General features: G+C 44.6%; 2 protein-coding genes across 3 annotated transcripts in view; both read right to left on the reverse strand.

The window, feature by feature from the left end:
- The window catches only part of LOC139533471 (uncharacterized), a 182,005-nt gene that overhangs the window by 80,558 nt on the left and 80,165 nt on the right, over positions 1 to 21,282 (reverse strand). The gene's annotated exons all lie outside the window — the stretch shown is intronic.
- LOC139533474 (globoside alpha-1,3-N-acetylgalactosaminyltransferase 1-like) overlaps positions 1 to 21,282 on the reverse strand; it is a 212,108-nt gene that overhangs the window by 46,218 nt on the left and 144,608 nt on the right. The window contains exon 1 of one of the 2 annotated variants that reach the window (XM_071331524.1): positions 6,076 to 6,345. The exons of the other annotated variant lie outside the window; for it this stretch is intronic. Coding sequence (XP_071187625.1) covers positions 6,076 to 6,143 — 68 coding nt within the window. The 5' untranslated portion in view covers positions 6,144 to 6,345. Of the gene's footprint in view, positions 1 to 6,075; positions 6,346 to 21,282 lie in introns of those variants that run through there. 2 annotated transcript variants of the gene reach the window in all.

The following is a 21,282-nucleotide window of genomic DNA, read 5'->3' on the forward strand; positions in this document are numbered from 1 at the left end:
TACATTGTGCAAAGGATCTCAGTGTTTCCCAAACTCAAACTTCTTAATTGTTTTCACAGCGCTGTGTTTTGAATTCCATTCTCAAGTTTATCAAACGTTACAATTATAAGCACATTTGCGCTTCCGTACGATTGCATAGAACAAGGCTGCTCATTCATTCGCAGTGGTTACACACGGCATGCGAATTATAGGATTTCAAGTCCTTCCAAGCGAGCTGTCCTTGCGGTCCGAATGCAGTGACAAATAGAACAATATCCAGCGTGTGTCCGTCCCAGAGCTTTCTTTCCGATAGTAATCCTTCACGGAGTCTTTTGACTTGATTGTAGTAGCTTCCTTACCAATTGACCGTAGCCACTGCCCAAGCCTGAAGCGGGGTTGTTTCGGACGCATACGGTCCACATTCGAAGTTCCCAAACGGCCAAAACATTCAATGAGATCCAGGGATATGGTGCAACAAAAAGGTTCATTCTTCTTCTATCTAACAAAAAATGATTCATCTTAAAGCAGATTACTTGATGTGAAAAATGCATAATATAACCAGCCTGGTTCTGTACATCACATCACCTCCGGGTGTCTCAAGCACCCCGGTATAAATACATGAGTTGCAGTAATGAACATTTACCAACAGATGGCATCACTGTGCCATCTTACACCCATAACAACCTGCTTGAGGCTAGCAATCACTAGCTACAACCCAGACCATGCTAAGCTAGCTGACAGCATGCAGTGCAAACCATACAATCAATAGGGTGACATTTAATTTAATATTGGTGTGGGGGGGGGGGGTACACCGCATTAGGAAGAGTGTGGAAAAAGTATATCGTATGCAACTAAAGTCTGGGCCGCCCTGCTCTAAAACACCCGTAGAGTACGACCCGCACACTGGAAGCGGCGCAGGTCCTAATCCAGGCATCTCCCGTCTGGACTACTGTAACTTGCTGTTGGCTGGGCTCCCTGCTTGTGCCATCAAACCCCTTGCAATCCAGAACACTGCAGCCCACGTGGTTTTCAACATTCCCAAGTTCTCTCATGTCACCCCGCTCCTCCACACACTCCACTGGCTTCCAGTTGAAGCTCCACTACAAGACCGTGGTGTTTACCTACAGTAAAGCAAGAGGAAATGCCCCTCCCTACCTTCAGGTTCTGATCAAACCCTACACTCCAACCTGAGCACTCCGTTCTGCCACCTCTGGTCTCTTGGTCCTCCCTCTCAGCCCAGTCCAAACTCTTCTCTGTCCTGTCACCCCAATGGCGGGAACCATCTTCCCCCTGAAGCTAGGACAACAGAGTCCCTGCCCATCTTCTGAAAACATCTGAAACCCTCCCTCTTCAAACAGCTACATTATTGAAGAAAACAATGTTCTTTCTATGCCTGTGATATGTGGTTGTCCCTCCTAGCTATCTGTAGATGAATGTACTGACTATGACTGTGATATGTGGTTGTCCCACCTAGCTATCTGGAGATGAATGTACTGACTATGACTGTGATATGTGGTTGTCCCACCGAGCTATCTGGAGATGAATGTACTGACTATGACTGTGATATGTGGTTGTCCCACTTAGCTATCTGGAGATGAATGTACTGACTATGACTGTGATATGTGGTTGTCCCACCTAGCTATCTGGAGATGAATGTACTGACTATGACTGTGATATGAGGTTGTCCCACCTAGCTATCTGGAGATGAATGTACTGACTATGACTGTGACATGTGGTTGTCCCACCTAGCTATCTGAAGATGAATGTACTGACTATGACTGTGATATGTGGTTGTCCCACCTAGCTATCTGAAGATGAATATACTGACTGTGATATGTGGTTGTCCCACCTAGCTATCTCCAGATGAATGTACTGACTATGACTGTGATGTGTGGTTGTCCCACCTAGCTATCTGTAGATGAATGTACTGACTATGACTGTGATATGTGGTTGTCCCACCTAGCTATCTGGAGATGAATGTACTGACTATGACTGTGATATGTGGTTGTCCCACCTAGCTATCTCCAGATGAATGTACTGACTATGACTGTGATGTGTGGTTGTCCCACCTAGCTATCTGGAGATGAATGTACTGACTATGACTGTGATATGTGGATGTCCCACCTAGCTATCTGGAGATGAATGTACTGACTATGACTGTGATATGTGGTTGTCCCACCTAGCTATCTGAAGATGAATGTACTGACTATGATATGTGGTAGTCCCACCTAGCTATCTCCAGATGAATGTACTGACTATGACTGTGATGTGTGGTTGTCCCACCTAGCTATCTGGAGATGAATATACTGACTGTGATATGTGGTTGTCCCACCTAGCTATCTCCAGATGAATGTACTGACTATGACTGTGATGTGTGGTTGTCCCACCTAGCTATCTGGAGATGAATGTACTGACTATGACTGTGATATGTGGTTGTCCCACCTAGATATCTGAAGATGAATGTACTGACTGTGATATGTGGTTGTCCCACCTAGCTATCTGAAGATGAATGTACTGACTATGACTGTGATATGTGGTTGTCCCACCTAGCTATCTGAAGATGAATGTACTGACTGTGATATGTGGTTGTCCCACCTAGCTATCTGGAGATGAATGTACTGACTGTGATATGTGGTTGTCCCACCTAGCTATCTGAAGATGAATGTACTGACTGTGATATGTGGTTGTCCCACCTAGCTATCTGGAGATGAATGTACTGACTGTGATATGTGGTTGTCCCACCTAGCTATCTGGAGATGAATGTACTGACTGTGATATGTGGTTGTCCCACCTAGCTATCTGAAGATGAATGTACTGACTATGACTGTGATATGTGGTTGTCCCACCTAGCTATCTCTAGATGAATGTACTGACTATGACTGTGATATGTGGTTGTCCCACCTAGCTATCTGGAGATGAATGTACTGACTATGACTGTGATATGTGGTTGTCCCACCTAGCTATCTCTAGATGAATGTACTGACTATGACTGTGATATGTGGTTGTCCCACCTAGCTATCTGTAGATGAATGTACTGACTATGACTGTGATATGTGGTTGTCTCACCTAGCTATCTGGAGATGAATGTACTGACTATGATATGAGGTTGACCCACCTAGCTATCTGGAGATGAATGTACTGACTGTGATATGTGGTTGTCCCACCTAGTTATCTGAAGATGAATGTACTGACTATGACTATGTGATTGTCCCACCTAGCTATCTGAAGATGAATGTACTGACTGTGATATGTGGTTGTCCCACCTAGCTATCTGAAGATGAATGTACTGACTATGACTGTGATATGTGGTTGTCCCACCTAGCTATCTGAAGATGAATGTACTGACTATTACAATGATATGTGGTTGTCTCACCTAGCTATCTGAAGATGAATGTACTGACTATGATATGTGGTTGTCCCACCTAGCTATCTGTAGATGAATGTACTGACTATGACTGTGATATGTGGTTGTCCCACCTAGCTATCTGAAGATTAATGTACTGACTATGATATGTGGTTGTCCCTCCTAGCTATCTGTAGATGAATGTACTGACTATGACTGTGATGTGTGGTTGTCCCACCTAGCTATCTGGAGATGAATGTACTGACTATGACTGTGATATGTGGTTGTCCCACCTAGCTATCTGAAGATTAATGTACTGACTATGACTGTGATATGTGGTTGTCCCACCTAGCTATCTGGAGATGAATGTACTGACTATGACTGTGATATGTGGTTGTCCCACCTAGCTATCTGAAGATGAATGTACTGACTGTGATATGTGGTTGTCCCACCTAGCTATCTGGAGATGAATGTACTGACTGTGATATGTGGTTGTCCCACCTAGCTATCTGAAGATGAATGTACTGACTGTGATATGTGGTTGTCCCACCTAGCTATCTGGAGATGAATGTACTGACTGTGATATGTGGTTGTCCCACCTAGCTATCTGGAGATGAATGTACTGACTGTGATATGTGGTTGTCCCACCTAGCTATCTGAAGATGAATGTACTGACTATGACTGTGATATGTGGTTGTCCCACCTAGCTATCTCTAGATGAATGTACTGACTATGACTGTGATATGTGGTTGTCCCACCTAGCTATCTGGAGATGAATGTACTGACTATGACTGTGATATGTGGTTGTCCCACCTAGCTATCTCTAGATGAATGTACTGACTATGACTGTGATATGTGGTTGTCCCACCTAGCTATCTGAAGATGAATGTACTGACTATGACTGTGATATGTGGTTGTCTCACCTAGCTATCTGGAGATGAATGTACTGACTATGATATGAGGTTGACCCACCTAGCTATCTGGAGATGAATGTACTGACTGTGATATGTGGTTGTCCCACCTAGTTATCTGAAGATGAATGTACTGACTATGACTATGTGATTGTCCCACCTAGCTATCTGAAGATGAATGTACTGACTGTGATATGTGGTTGTCCCACCTAGCTATCTGAAGATGAATGTACTGACTATGACTGTGATATGTGGTTGTCCCACCTAGCTATCTGAAGATGAATGTACTGACTATTACAATGATATGTGGTTGTCTCACCTAGCTATCTGAAGATGAATGTACTGACTATGATATGTGGTTGTCCCACCTAGCTATCTGTAGATGAATGTACTGACTATGACTGTGATATGTGGTTGTCCCACCTAGCTATCTGGAGATGAATGTACTGACTGTGATATGTGGTTGTCCCTCCTAGCTATCTGTAGATGAATGTACTGACTATGACTGTGATGTGTGGTTGTCCCACCTAGCTATCTGGAGATGAATGTACTGACTATGACTGTGATATGTGGTTGTCCCACCTAGCTATCTGAAGATTAATGTACTGACTATGACTGTGATATGTGGTTGTCCCACCTAGCTATCTGGAGATGAATGTACTGACTATGACTGTGATATGTGGTTGTCCCACCTAGCTATCTGGAGATGAATGTACTGACTATGACTGTGATATGTGGTTGTCCCACCTAGCTATCTGAAGATTAATGTACTGACTATGACTGTGATATGTGGTTGTCCCACCTAGCTATCTGGAGATGAATGTACTGACTATGACTGTGATATGTGGTTGTCCCACTTAGCTATCTGGAGATGAATGTACTGACTATGACTGTGATATGTGGTTGTCCCACCGAGCTATCTGGAGATGAATGTACTGACTATGACTGTGATATGTGGTTGTCCCACTTAGCTATCTGAAGATGAATGTACTGACTATTACAATGATATGTGGTTGTCTCACCTAGCTATCTGAAGATGAATGTACTGACTGTGATATGTAGTTGTCCCATCTAGCTATCTGGAGATGAATGTACTGACTATGACTGTGATATGTGGTTGTCCCACCTAGCTATCTGGAAATGAATGTACTGACTATGACTGTGATGTGTGGTTGTCCCATCTAGCTATCTGGAGATGAATGTACTGACTATGACTGTGATATGTGGTTGTCTCACCTAGCTATCTGGAGATGAATGTACTGACTGTGATATGTAGTTGTCCCATCTAGCTATCTGGAGATGAATGTACTGACTATGACTGTGATATGTGGTTGTCTCACCTAGCTATCTGAAGATGAATGTACTGACTGTGATATGTAGTTGTCCCACCTAGCTATCTGAAGATGAATGTACTGACTATGACTGTGATATGTAGTTGTCCCACCTAGCTATCTGAAGATGAATGTACTGACTGTAAGTCTCTCTAGATAAGAGCGTCTGCTAAATGAGTGAAATGTAAAAAGTACACCAAAGCTAGTGACGTTACTATTTGCAATTATCTTTCAGTGCCACTACAAGTACACCGAAAGTGTATAGAGAACACTCAAATATAATCTGACAATTACAGGTTAAGGTGGGTAGATAAGGTGGGTATTACAAACACTTGTAGGTGGGTCAGCATACTTTCCTTAGTACACTTAGATGACATGAAATAGTACTATAACATCACTTTAATTCAACTTCTATTTATTTAGTACAGATTTAATTGTTCCAAAATAACACCATTTACATACACACATAGTACATGCATAGTAATTACATGAAATATAGAAACATACATACCCCAGAAGCAAGAAGATTCCAACAATGAGAAGGAGAACAAACGGCTTTACATTTGAACTGAAACGCATTGTTCCTCCAATAGTGTCAGCAAATATTTAGTTTATCCTACACTAGAAGCAATATCCAATCAAATGAAGATCTCTCCATTAAACCAGTGGATCTCTTCAGCAAGCCTAGTCAAATGAGGAGGAGGAGCCTCAGCCCTTTGACCCTTACCTCCATGGACTTATACACACATCACCACGGTAACCCACACCCAAACCAGAAGTAACCTGAAAATAGAGTCCTTTACCAACCAACCCTAACCAGTTGTACATGTAGTGTCCATCCAAATAAGGAAGTAGTCAAATAAGGTCAAATATGACCAAATAAGGTCAAATAAGGCTTCAGATTTAGTATTAATTAGGATTCCTAATTAGCTACTCTTCTTGGGGAGCTAACAGGAAACATCACAACAAATACATAACATACATAATACACATACATATACATGGCACTACATTTATATTACAATGTAGTCATTTAGCAGACGCTCCCATTGATTGGTCACAAGTATAATATTAAATAACTATTTCACCAGTAAGTAAATCCTTGGTGAGAACTTATGACCCAGTTAAAGTTTTTTTGTTGTCAGTTAAAACTGGTTCTTCTGGTTTTAAGTCAGATGTCAAGTTTACATTCTGTCCTTTGTTTGCAAATGCAGTTTCTCTATCTAGTCAGCTCTCCCTTAACCCAGTCTCAGGGGTCCTTAAAGGGGCAGACAACCATTTAACATGAACATCCCTCCTAACCTCTCAAAGACAAAACAACTTGGACATTTGTTCAACAGCAGTAATAATAATAATAATAATTTAAGGGTGCACACACCAGTCAGAGTGATACAGAGTGAGCCTTCTGGCTGCACTGATGAACTCTCATTGTGCCACTGAGTCATCATGACTTCAGTACTACAGATGCATCAGGTAAATTAAGTGCTATTTGCATGTTATATAACCTTTATTTAACCAGGCTAGTCAGTTAAGAACTACTTATTTACAATGGCGGCCTAGGAACAGCCGGTGAATCGTCTTGTTCAGGGGCAGAACAGGGATTCTGGGATTCAATCGAGCAACCTTTCAGTTACTGGTCCAACGCTCTAACCACTAGGCTACCTTTCGGTTACTGGCCCAACGTTCTAACCACTAGGCTACCTTTCGGTTACCGGCCCAACGCTCTAACCACTAGGCTACCTTTCAGTTACCGGTCCAACGCTCTAACCAATAGGCTACCTTTCGGTTACCGGCCCAACGCTCTAACCACTAGGCTACCTTTCAGTTACCGGTCCAACGCTCTAACCAATAGGCTACCTATCGCTTACCGGTCCAACGCTCTAACCACTAGGCAACCTTTCGGTTACAGGTCCAACGCTCTAACCACTAGGCTACCTTTCGGTTACCGGCCCAACGCTCTAACCACTAGGCTACCTTTCGGTTACCGGCCCAACGCTCTAACCACTAGGCTACCTTTCGGTTACCGGCCCAACGCTCTAACCACTAGGCTACCTTTCGGTTACCGGCCCAACGCTCTAACCACTAGGCTACCTTTCGGTTACCGGCCCAACGCTCTAACCACTAGGCTACCTTTCGGTTACCGGCCCAACGCTCTAACCACTAGGCTACCTTTCGGTTACCGGCCCAACGCTCTAACCACTAGGCTACCTTTCGGTTACAGGTCCAACGCTCTAACCACTAGGCGACCTTTCGGTTACAGGTCCAACGCTCTAACCACTAGGCGACCTTTCGGTTACTGGTCCAACGCTCTAACCACTAGGCTACCTTTCGGTTACCGGTCCAACGCTCTAACCACTAGGCTACCTTTCGGTTACCGGTCCAACGCTCTAACCACTAGGCTACCTTTCGGTTACCGGTCCAACGCTCTAACCACTAGGCTACCTTTCGGTTACCGGTCCAACGCTCTAACCACTAGGCTACCTTTCGGTTACCGGTCCAACGCTCTAACCACTAGGCAACCTTTCGGTTACCGGCCCAACGCTCTAACCACTAGGCAACCTTTCGGTTACCGGCCCAACGCTCTAACCACTAGGCAACCTTTCGGTTACCGGCCCAACGCTCTAACCACTAGGCAACCTTTCGGTTACCGGCCCAACGCTCTAACCACTAGGCAACCTTTCGGTTACCGGCCCAACGCTCTAACCACTAGGCAACCTTTCGGTTACCGGCCCAACGCTCTAACCACTAGGCAACCTTTCGGTTACCGGCCCAACGCTCTAACCACTAGGCAACCTTTCGGTTACCGGCCCAACGCTCTAACCACTAGGCAACCTTTCGGTTACCGGCCCAACGCTCTAACCACTAGGCAACCTTTCGGTTACCGGCCCAACGCTCTAACCACTAGGCAACCTTTCGGTTACCGGCCCAACGCTCTAACCACTAGGCAACCTTTCGGTTACCGGCCCAACGCTCTAACCACTAGGCAACCTTTCGGTTACCGGCCCAACGCTCTAACCACTAGGCAACCTTTCGGTTACCGGCCCAACGCTCTAACCACTAGGCAACCTTTCGGTTACCGGCCCAACGCTCTAACCACTAGGCAACCTTTCGGTTACCGGCCCAACGCTCTAACCACTAGGCAACCTTTCGGTTACCGGCCCAACGCTCTAACCACTAGGCAACCTTTCGGTTACCGGCCCAACGCTCTAACCACTAGGCAACCTTTCGGTTACCGGCCCAACGCTCTAACCACTAGGCAACCTTTCGGTTACCGGCCCAACGCTCTAACCACTAGGCAACCTTTCGGTTACCGGCCCAACGCTCTAACCACTAGGCAACCTTTCGGTTACCGGCCCAACGCTCTAACCACTAGGCTACCTTTCGGTTACCGGTCCAACGCTCTAACCAATAGGCTACTTGCCGCCCCTAAACGTCATGGGATGTGATGTCATTTGCTCCATTGTTGAAATGTGTGGCTCAGTCTTTGAGGGTATTGACCAATGAATGAGTGTGACTATAAACATCCTCATCGCAAGCTCTACAAACCACGCTGGCTTGCCAACTTCAACTGTGGTCACCAATCTGATTCCCACAGCATTTCCTGCTGGGCTGCTTTCTAATGCATGTGTTTGAAACAGAGACATAGATAGACATTGCATCATTTATCTGGCCCCATTAAGGTGTCTGTGAGAGCACGGGCAGCGCCATTGAGGAAGTCTCCATTTTGTTCTTCTTTTAATTCTATGAGTTGGTAAACAAACTGAAAGGGTGCCCCCTGGAGGGTGTTGTTTGAACAGGTACAAAGCCACGGTTGGGGATTTACTGTATTTCCTCTCTCTCCGTCTCTTGGGTTAACTTGCTCCATGCTGTTTGCTTGTGTTAACGTTGCTAGATTTTACATGATCCATGCTAGCTTTGTTAGTTATAGTTTGTCAACATTGTTACATCCTACTCAAACTATTGATTAACCACAGTTACAGAATCACGCAGACACATTTATTATTTTGTGGAAGTTTACAGCCAAAGTATTTGCATAAACAAACACATACACTTCCTGGTTCACCTCCACTGTGCGTATTAGCCGGAGGGCCACCAGTTAGATGCAGTGATTATAGGGAACGTGACTTCGTCAAGTTCTGTGTAAAACGTCAATGTACACAGGAATATTTGAATTGTTTCGGTGTTAGTTATGTAAACTAAAAGGGGTTTTGTATTGTATTGTAGTTATTGTATTCCGATAATGTTGGATATACTCACAGTACCTGAGTGTTGGTTATTCATGTCGTGTATTATTAATTGTGTGTAATTTAGTTACCTGGTAAAGTGAAGTCCTCCCCTGTTTTTATACGACTTGGTTTAGTCCTAAGGGCGGCAAGGCGGGCTACTCTGGTAACGTTTTAGAACCCCTACTCATTCCAGGGTTGTTCTTTATTTTCAGACCTTCAGGAGGGGCACGATGCTGTTGGAGACAACATCTCCAATGTTCAAGCTTTCGTGAGCTAATCCTTAAAAATGCCCACACCAGTAGAAATCCACTTTTTTTGAGCAGAAAGATAACGGCCACAACTTACCCGTGATGTTGCACCACGATTTATGTCAATAAGTCATCTTTTTAGGCAGTGTGACATATATGGACTTGCAGTGACAAATTCTAACTGGCCATTCCATGCAAATCCATGTGAATGCGGTGTCTTTTCCAATGATATGACATACAAATTGTCATGCTACATTTGGTTTCAAGGCTGGGTTTTATTTGAATGTCATTGTTTATCAGAAATATCTGTAAAGTTATTCATCTTTGCAAATGAGATGAGCCAAAACAGCCTTGTTTCCACTTTGCCGTCTGATCCATGGGAACAAATTAAAAAAGGGAGGGGTAAACTTATGTTTTTGACATTTTTCATTATCATGATCAGAAAATTATCATAATTTCACTTATTTTTTTAGCTAGACTGTATTAAATAAATATACTAATATTATATATATACACTACCGGTCAAACGTTTTAGAACACCTACTCATTCAAGGGTTTTTCTTTATTTTTACTATTTTCTACATTGTTGAATAATAGTGAAGACATCAAAACTATGACATAACACATGGAATCATGTAGTAACCAAAAAAGTGTTAAACAAATTAAAATATATTTTAGATTTTATATTCTTCAAAGTAGCCACCCTTTTCCTTGATGAAAGCTTTGCACACTCTTGGCGGCATTCTCTCAACCAGCTTCACCTGGAATGCTTTTCCAACAGTCTTGAAGGAGTTCTCAAATATGCTCAGCATTTCTTGGCTGCTTTTCCTTCACTCTGCGGTCCGACTCATCCCAAACCATCTCAACTGGGTTGAGGTCAGGTGATTGTGGAGGCCAGGTCATCTGATGCAGCACTCTATCACTCTCTTTCTTGGTCAAATAGCCCTTACCCAGCCTGGAGGTGTGTTGGGTCATTGTCCTGTTGAAAAACAAATGATAATCTCACTAAGCGCAAACCAGATGGGATGGCGTTTCGCTGCAGAATGCTGTGGTAGCCATGCTGGTTAAGTGTGCCTTGAATTGTAAATAAATCACAGGCACCAGCAAAGGAACCCCACAACATATTACCTCCTCCTCCATGCTTCACGGTGGGAATCACACATGCGGAGATCATCCGTTCATCTACTCTCCATCTCACAAAGACACGGCGGTTGGATCCAAAAATCTCAGATTTGGACTCATCAGAGCAAAGGACAGATTTCCACCGGTCTAATGTCCATTGCTCATGTTTCTTGGCCCATCAAGTGTCTTATTCTTATTGGTGTCCTTTAGTACTGGTTTCTTTGCAGCAAATCGACCATGAAGGCCAGATTCAGTCTCCTCTGAACAGTTGAAGTTGAGATGTGTCTGTTACTTGAACTCTCTGAAGCATTTATTTGGCCTGCAATTTCTGAGGCTGGTAACTCTAATGATCTTATTATCCTCTGCAGCAGAGGTAACTCTGGGTCTTCCATTCCTCTGGTGGTCCTCATGAGAGCCAGGTTCATCATAGCGCTTTATGTTTTTTTGCGACTGCACTTTCAAGGTTCTTGACATTTTCCGTATTGACTGACCTTCATGTCTTAAAGTAATGATGGACTGTCGTTTCTCTTTGCTTATTTGAGCTGTTCTTGTCATAATATGGACTTGGTCATTTTCCAAATAGGGCTATCTTCTGTATACCACCCCTACCTTGTCACAACACAACTGATTTGCTCAAACGCATTAAGAAGGAAAGAAATTCCACAAATTAACCTTAAAGAAAGCACACCTCCAATCCAGGTGACTACCTCATGAAGCTGGTTGAGAGAATGCCAAGAGTGTGCAAAGCTGTCATCAAGGCAAGGTGTGGCTACTTTGAAGAATCTCAAATATAAAATATGTCTTCACCATTATTCTACAATGTAGAAAAAAACGAGTAGGTGTGTCCAAACTTTTGACATCTACTGTAGGTATTGTTGTATATTGTTCTCTACGTACCGAGATCTAGAGATGGATCTGGATATATGTTTAATTATTCGCTCACAAGGGGCATCTTGGTCTCTGTAATGTGAATGAAAATGATGTTACTGAGCATTGTTATACTCACCACAGCGATTTGAATAATGAATATATTTCTTGAGAAGGGTGGAGGTCAGCTGATAGACAGGAAGCTGATAGACAGGAAGCTGATAAACAGGACTGCCTCCAAAATAGCACTCTATTCCCTATACAGAGGCCTATTTTGACCAGGGCCCCGGAGCCATTCAGGACACAGCCTAGCATTAGTAGTACAGTCATGTCCCCTCTTCTCCAGCTGAGGATGTATCCATTTAAAAGACAGTGCCAGGGATAAAGAATGAGACAAGGTAAACACATAAGCCAATAGCTAACCGCAAATGGGCTATATTGTATGAAGTAAACAAGTGGAGATAGATGACAGGAAGGGTTGACAAGAAGGGTGTAATGGGGGAGCAGCTAACAAGCTCACAACAAGCAGAGCCAGAAGGTGACCCATACGGCATCATGTTCCCTGTTTGTTTTTATTTAACCTTTCTTTAACTCGGCAAGTCAGTTAAGAACAAATTCTTATTTACAATGACGGCCTACCCACGGCCAAACCCATACGACGCGCCCCTATGGGAATCCCAATCACCGGGGCCGGTTGTGATACAGCCTGGAATCGAACCAGGGACTGTAGTGACGCCTTTTGCACTGAGATGCAGTGCCTTAGACCGCTGCGCTACTCAGGAGCCCAATATATAGTGCACTACTTTTGACCAGAGCACAAATGGCACCCTATTCCCTATATAGTGCACTCCTTTTGACCAGAGCCCATATGGCACCCTATTCCCTATTATAGTGCACTATGATTGATCAACAGTACTACTCCATATAGGGAATAGGGTGTCATTTGAGATGAATCTCCAGCCTGTCTGTGCTTTTGGTTTCAGAAATGACATTAAAATTGAACTGCTAAACTGTCACTCAGGCTGTGGGATGGAAAATTACTGTCATAGTCAAAGCAGAGGGACATTACTACTGTCATAGTCAAAGCAGATGGACATTACTGTCATAGTCAAAGCAGAGGGACATTACTACTGTCATAGTCAAAGCAGATGGACATTACTATCATTGTCAAAGCAGAGAGACATTACTATCATTGTCAAAGCAGAGGGACATTACTACTGTCATAGTCAAAGCAGAGGGACATTACTACTGTCATAGTCAAAGCAGAGGGACATTACTACTGTCATAGTCAAAGCAGAGGGACATTACTACTGTCATAGTCAAAGCAGATGGACATTACTATCATAGTCAAAGCAGAGGGACATTACTATCATTGTCAAAGCAGAGAGACATTACTATCATAGTCAAAGCAGAGGGACATTACTACTGTCATAGTCAAAGCAGAGGGACATTACTACTGTCATAGTCAAAGCAGAGGGACATTACTACTGTCATAGTCAAAGCAGAGGGACATTACTACTGTCATAGTCAAAGCAGAGGGACATTACTGTCATCATAGTCAAAGCAGAGGGACATTACTGTCATCATAGTCAAAGCAGAGGGACATTACTGTCATCATAGTCAAAGCAGAGGGACATTACTACTGTCATAGTCAAAGCAGAGGGACATTGCTACTGTCATAGTCAAAGCAGAGGGACATTACTATCATAGTCAAAGCAGAGAGACATTACTGTCATCATAGTCAAAGCAGAGGGACATTACTACTGTCATAGTCAAAGCAGAGGGACATTACTACTGTCATAGTCAAAGCAGAGGGACATTACTACTGTCATAGTCAAAGCAGATGGACATTACTGTCATAGTCAAAGCAGAGGGACATTACTATCATAGTCAAAGCAGAGGGACATTACTATCATAGTCAAAGCAGAGGGACATTACTACTGTCATAGTCAAAGCAGATGGACATTACTGTCATAGTCAAAGCAGAGGGACATTACTATCATAGTCAAAGCAGAGGGACATTACTACTGTCATCATAGTCAAAGCAGAGGGACATTACTACTGTCATAGTCAAAGCAGAGGGACATTACTACTGTCATAGTCAAAGCAGAGGGACATTACTGTCATCATAGTCAAAGTAGAGGGACATTACTACTGTCATCATAGTCAAAGCAGAGGGATATTACTACTGTCATAGTCAAAGCAGAGGGACATTACTACTGTCATAGTCAAAGCAGAGGGACATTACTATCATAGTCAAAGCAGAGGGACATTACTGTCATCATAGTCAAAGCAGAGGGACATTACTATCATAGTCAAAGCAGAGGGACATTACTGTCATAGTCAAAGCAGAGGGACATTACTACTGTCATAGTCAAAGCAGAGGGACATTACTACTGTCATAGTCAAAGCAGAGGGACATTACTATTGTCATAGTCAAAGCAGAGGGACATTACTATTGTCATAGTCAAAGCAGAGGGACATTACTACTGTCATAGTCAAAGCAGAGGGACATTACTACTGTCATAGTCAAAGCAGAGGGACATTACTACTGTCATAGTCAAAGCAGAGGGACATTACTACTGTCATAGTCAAAGCAGAGGGACATTACTATTGTCATAGTCAAAGCAGAGGGACATTACTACTGTCATAGTCAAAGCAGAGGGACATTACTACTGTCATAGTCAAAGCAGAGGGACATTACTACTGTCATAGTCAAAGCAGAGGGACATTACTATCATAGTCAAAGCAGAGGGACATTACTGTCATCATAGTCAAAGCAGAGGGAAATTACTGTCATAGTCAAAGCTGAGGGACATTACTGTCATAGTCAAAGCAGAGGGACATTACTACTGTCATAGTCAAAGCAGAGGGACATTACTACTGTCATAGTCAAAGCAGAGGGACATTACTATCATAGTCAAAGCAGAGGGACATTACTGTCATAGTCAAAGCAGAGGGACATTACTGTCATAGTCAAAGCTGAGGGACATTACTGTCATAGTCAAAGCAGAGGGACATTACTACTGTCATAGTCAAAGCAGAGGGACATTACTACTGTCATAGTCAAAGCAGAGGGACATTACTATTGTCATAGTCAAAGCAGAGGGACATTACTATTGTCATAGTCAAAGCAGAGGGACATTACTACTGTCATAGTCAAAGCAGAGGGACATTACTACTGTCATAGTCAAAGCAGAGGGACATTACTACTGTCATAGTCAAAGCAGAGGGACATTACTATTGTCATAGTCAAAGCAGAGGGACATTACTACTGTCATAGTCAAAGCAGAGGGACATTACTACTGTCATAGTCAAAGCAGAGGGACATTACTGTCATAGTCAAAGCAGAGGGACATTACTATTGTCATAGTCAAAGCAGATGGACATTAGAACTGTCTGTGAATGGTATGGTGCCTGTTATGTTGTCCCTCCAGACCAGTCAGTATTGTCCCTGTTATGTTGTCCCTCCAGACCAGTCAGTAAGGTCCCTGTTATTTTGTCCCTCCAGACCAGTCAGTAAGGTCCCTGTTATGTTGTCCCTCCAGACCAGTCAGTCCCTGTTATGTTGTCCCTCCAGACCAGTCAGTCCCTGTTATGTTGTCCCTCCAGACCAGTCAGTCCCTGTTATGTTGTCCCTCCAGACCAGTCAGTATGGTCCCTGTTATGTTGTCCCTCCAGACCAGTCAGTATTGTCCCTGTTATGTTGTCCCTCCAGACCAGTCAGTATGGTCCTTGTTATGTTGTCCCTCCAGACCAGTCAGTATGGTCCCTGTTATGTTGTCCCTCCAGACCAGTCAGTATGGTCCCTGTTATGTTGTCCCTCCAGACCAGTCAGTATGGTCCCTGTTATGTTGTCCCTCCAGACCAGTCAGTATGGTCCCTGTTATGTTGTCCCTCCAGACCAGTCAGTCCCTGTTATGTTGTCCCTCCAGACCAGTCAGTATGGTGCCTGTTACGTTGTCCCTCCAGACCAGTCAGTATGGTCCCTGTTATGTTGTCCCTCCAGACCAGTCAGTTTGGTCCCTGTTATGTTGTCCCCCCAGACCTGTCAGTATGGTTCCTGTTATGTTGTCCCTCCAGACCAGTCAGTCCCTGTTGTGTTGTCGCTCCAGACCAGTCAGTATGGTCCCTGTTATGTTGTCCCTCCAGACCAGTCAGTATGGTTCCTGTTATGTTGTCCCTCCAGACCAGTCAGTATGGTGCCTGTTATGTTGTCCCTCCAGACCAGTCAGTATGGTCCCTGTTATGTTGTCCCTCCAGACCAGTCAGTATGGTCCCTGTTATGTTGTCCCTCCAGACCAGTCAGTATGGTCCCTTTTATGTTGTCCCTCCAGACCAGTCAGTATGGTTCCTGTTATCTTGTCCCTCCAGACCAGTCAGTCCTTGTTATGTTGTCCCTCCAGACCAGTCAGTCCCTGTTATGTTGTCCCTCCAGACCAGTCAGTATGGTGCCTGTTATGTTGTCCCTCCAGACCAGTCAGTATGGTCCCTGTTATGTTGTCCCTCCAGACCAGTCAGTTTGGTCCCTGTTATGTTGTCCCTCCAGACCAGTCAGTATGGTTCCTGTTATGTTGTCCCTCCAGACCAGTCAGTATGGTTCCTGTTATGTTGTCCCTCCAGACCAGTCAGTATGGTCCCTGTTATGTTGTCCCTCCAGACCAGTCAGTATGGTTCCTGTTATGTTGTCCCTCCAGACCAGTCTGTATTGTTCCTGTTATGTTGTCCCTCCAGACCAGTCAGTATTGTTCCTGTTATGTTGTCCCTCCAGACCAGTCTGTATTGTTCCTGTTATGTTGTCCCTCCAGACCAGTCAGTATGGTTCCTGTTATGTTGTCCCTCCAGACCAGTCAGTATTGTTCCTGTTATGTTGTCCCTGTTGTACTCCACTTATAATAGATTGGTCTTGTTGTTGTTGAGAGTGGTGGGGGGGGGGGGGACGACGACACACCCATGAGATATAATAACAGGTTTTAGTCCAGTGAAGAAATGGAGTGTAGTAATATAGTTTTTCATTAAGCTTTAAAACATTTACCACTACTGTCAGTGCAGCCCGTTTTTTATTGGCACATCTGTCGTAGCAACCTGTCAGTCAGAGTAGATAGATGACTCTCCGTCCGTCATCTCCACTGGTGTGACAGCTGGCTTTCAGCCTCGTCATCAATTATGCAGCAGCGCCCCCTGTCTTCTTCGTGGACAACTACGTAGTCAGGGATATCAAATGGTCCCCTTGGATCAATGACTCCTTTCATTTCTGACTGAAGACTGGGCAGGTGCTATGTTGGGTTGTAGACGTTGTTCTTATGAGGCTATTCCGTCAAAAAAACAAAAAAGCACAGGCCATTTTTTCTATAGAGGCGTAATATGTTTGGAAACCTAAATCCTCTCCTCGCCTTACAAGTAGACAGGGGTTGGGGGGGGGGGGGGTACTATTTCTTTAATAAGGTGTTTTTGTTAATAAACAATGAATTTAGACACCATGACGTCACCGCTGTAGACTATGTCCACCCGAAAAGGAGTGTACACACTAGTCTATATGAGTTAGGAGCCTAACTGCCGGAGGGGGTTTAAACTCGACAGTAACGATAACGCATACTGTTTTAGCCTACATATATATCCCTCTGAGGAATTAATCCCGGCGGCGACATCTGCCGCGTCAAATAACATCTTTACGCAACGCTTCCTGGCGCCTGTCAATGTCGCCTAGTGCAGCAAGGGATCAGAGTCTCTCCGTGCAATTAATATTTGAAGGCGAAACTTTAGCCTGTTCCGGTTACTGAACGTTTGAAGACATTTGGAACGTAGCGTTGAAATAATCCCATTGGAACATAAAGCTACGCCGAAAGTCGCATCGTTCTGGGCGGTGAGTTGATGCGCGTCCAACCCCTCTAGTCACACACTGATGTGATGTAGCTAGCTATTTGAGTTGAGCCTGATGGAAATAGAGACGTATTCAACCGCATATAATTGATTTGTCATGGTCATTTGGATATTCATGTAGAATTACCTTATGTACATATATTATGGTAATGAGGCAACGTATTTCTTAAATATCTTAGGGACGTTCCCTTTGACGACAGACAGCGTGCGGTTTTATTGAATAATTTGACAATGCGTGATGTTACATTGTGTGTCCTAGATGAGGTCATGTCCCTATTATTTAGGCCGAGTGAAAATTAAGATAATTTGGCGGCTCTACATTCATGTATCGCCAGCCTTTTAGTCCAGATGGGATGGCAGGGGTGGGGTGACTGCATGCCAAGGGATTTTTTGACTGACAACAAAACATGACCTTTTAAATGTGCACATTTGCACGACAACATCACTGAACACCCAGCAGCAGCACAACGTTTAATTTGGGGGAGATTACATTGTAGCGTGGCCAGTTACAAAATAGCCTACAAGAGCAAATGGCATGCTCTTGTAAACATCCTAGCTCATGCTAAAAGAGGGGTCACGCAATTGTTCACGTTAATAATATTCCTTGTTCCTCTGGTTTTTTGTAGGGTTCGACTCCAACTGAAACACTTTTGAAAACTCTGTGTTCTGCGTGGACGTGTGTTCCTGTCTCGTCCCATTCCGCCTAAATCGCAGCAGATGGAGGGTTGCTGAGACCCGGGGAATGAGATACGCATCTTTTGACTCGTCGAGGCAGCATCCGAACAGCTGCAGGAGCTCGCTCGCTCCCTCTCTCCCGTACGCAGGAAAGAACGGAACGGAACACTTAATTTTTACAGCAAGGACCTTCCTTAAATTCGGTAGATTCAACGAATTTTATGATTTGCAACTTAGCCTTATTAAATTCCATTTGCATGGTTGTAACCTCGATGATGGTCTTAATATCGGCGCCAAGGGGAGATGTAAGCTGATTCGTTGGAGGTGGGTTGTAGCCGTAGCAGCGCTGTGCTGACTGACAAAGCGACAGACCGACAGAGCGAGGAGAGCAGAGGAGCTGTCCATAGGCTGGGGGTGCTGATGCGGCGGCTCTGAGAAAAGCAGAGAAACCGAGCATGGCTGCTGGGAAGTTACTGCTCTACGCCGGCCTGTCCCTCTCTCTGTGCGCCCTAGGAATGCTAGCAGTGGCAATCTGTTCCGACCACTGGTACGAGACTGACGCGCGGAGGTATCGTGAGCGCTGTCGGAGCTTCTCCAGCCGTAAGAACCCAGGCTTTATCTACATCCCCAACAACAGCCTCCCTCTGCGGGCTAGCCGCTCCAGACTGGACCGCTGGGAGGACAAGCTGCTCCTAGCCCGGAACAGAAGGCAGCTGTTCGCTATGTCCGCCGCGGACGAGTGTAGCAGGCAGTACAACTCTACCAACATGGGACTGTGGAGCAAATGCCACCGACTGGACTTCGACCAGGACGTAGAAGACCTCATTCGCAAAGGTAAGAGAGAGGAAACGTATAATACAGTACAGAATTGTTTACAATAAGACAGTAAGTCTACTGTTACAGTATGGGAGTCTATCTGTGTGTAGTCTATGTGTTTACCTAACCAACCATCAAGCCACTATGAATGTCGCTCATATTGGGGAAATTATGAAATAGTCTGTCTTGGTTGACCGTGGTTAGTTGTGCATCTTCACAAGCCCCTGGCAAGACAATTAGGCTCCAGAAGAATCATATTATTCTCGTTCTTATGCATCTCTCTCAGAGAGAGCGTGGTCAGATAGAGAGACGTCACCACCACCTCTGTAATGCTGGATCCAAATGGCCTTCAGCTGAGTCGTGTGTGTCATGTTGTAGGAGGAGAGTACAGGCTATCATTTGAGGCTGATGCACCATGGCAACACACAGCTCTGATCCAGTAGATGGTAGGCCTGCTGCTTGCTGTAACTACGGCTCCATTCTCACATCTACCTCTCGCTGTTTCTCTACCTCTGTGTCTCTACCTCTCTCTCTCTCTCTCTGTGTCTCTACCTCTGTGTCTCTCTCTCTGTGTGTCTCTACCTCTCTGTGTGTCTCTACCTCTCTCTCTCTCTCTCTGTGTCTCTACCTCTCTCTCTCTCTCTCTGTGTCTCTACCTCTCTCTCTGTGTCTCTACCTCTCTCTCTCTCTCTCTCTCTGTGTCTCTACCTCTCTCTCTGTGTCTCTACCTCTCTCTCTCTCTCTCTGTGTCTCTACCTCTACCTCTGTGTCTCTACCTCTCTCTCTCTCTCTCTGTGTCTCTACCTCTCTCTCTCTCTCTCTGTGTCTCTACCTCTCTCTCTGTGTCTCTACCTCTCTCTCTGTGTCTCTACCTCTCTCTCTGTGTGTCTCTACCTCTCTCTCTCTCTGTGTCTCTACCTCTCTCTCTCTGTGTCTCTACCTCTCTCTCTCTGTCTCTCTCTCTCTCTCTCTCTCTCTCTCTCTCTGTGTCTCTACCTCTCTCTCTCTATGTCTCTCTATCTCTGTGTCTCTCTCTCTCTCTCTCTCTCTGTGTGTCTCTACCTACCTCTCTCTCTCTGTGTCTCTACCTACCTCTCTCTCTCTGTGTCTCTACCTACCTCTCTCTCTCTGTGTCTCTACCTCTCTCTCTCTCTGTGTCTCTATCTCTCTGTGTCTCTACCGCTATCTCTCTGTGTCTCTACCGCTATCTCTCTGTGTGTCTCTACCGCTATCTCTCTGTGTGTCTCTACTGCTATCTCTCTGTGTGTCTCTACCGCTATCTCTCTGTGTCTCTACCGCTATCTCTCTGTTTGTGTGTGTGTGTCTACCCTCCTCCACGTGTGATTCTGTGGGATGCTATATCCTCCTGACCCTCACACTGTAAATAATGATGATGTCACCACTTCCTGTCTTGTGGGCTAGAACAGTCCTACCACACTATGAGGAGGGAGACTCATACCTCTTAAAACATGACTCCCCTATTCACAAAATATAAGGAAGCTGTGGTTCTCACGTGTAGACCTTGGGTTGTATCATGTCATTACCTATTACACCCTAGCCTGTAGGTCTACCTCATTATGAAGAGAGGAGACTGTTACACCCTAGCCTGTAGGTCTACCTCATTATGAAGAGAGACTGTTACACCCTAGCCTGTAGGTCTACTGCATTATGAAGAGATACTGTTACACCCGAGCCTGTAGGTCTACCTCATTATGAAGAGAGACTGTTACACCCTAGCCTGTAGGTCTACCTCATTATGAAGAGATACTGTTACACCCTAGCCTGTAGGTCTACCTCACTATGAAGAGAGTAGACTGTTACACCCTAGCCTGTAGGTCTACCTCATTATGAAGAGAGAATGTTACACCCTAGCCTGTAGGTCTA

The sequence above is a fragment of the Salvelinus alpinus genome, chromosome 11, assembly GCF_045679555.1.
Source record: "Salvelinus alpinus chromosome 11, SLU_Salpinus.1, whole genome shotgun sequence".
NCBI classification, from domain to species: domain Eukaryota; kingdom Metazoa; phylum Chordata; class Actinopteri; order Salmoniformes; family Salmonidae; genus Salvelinus; species Salvelinus alpinus.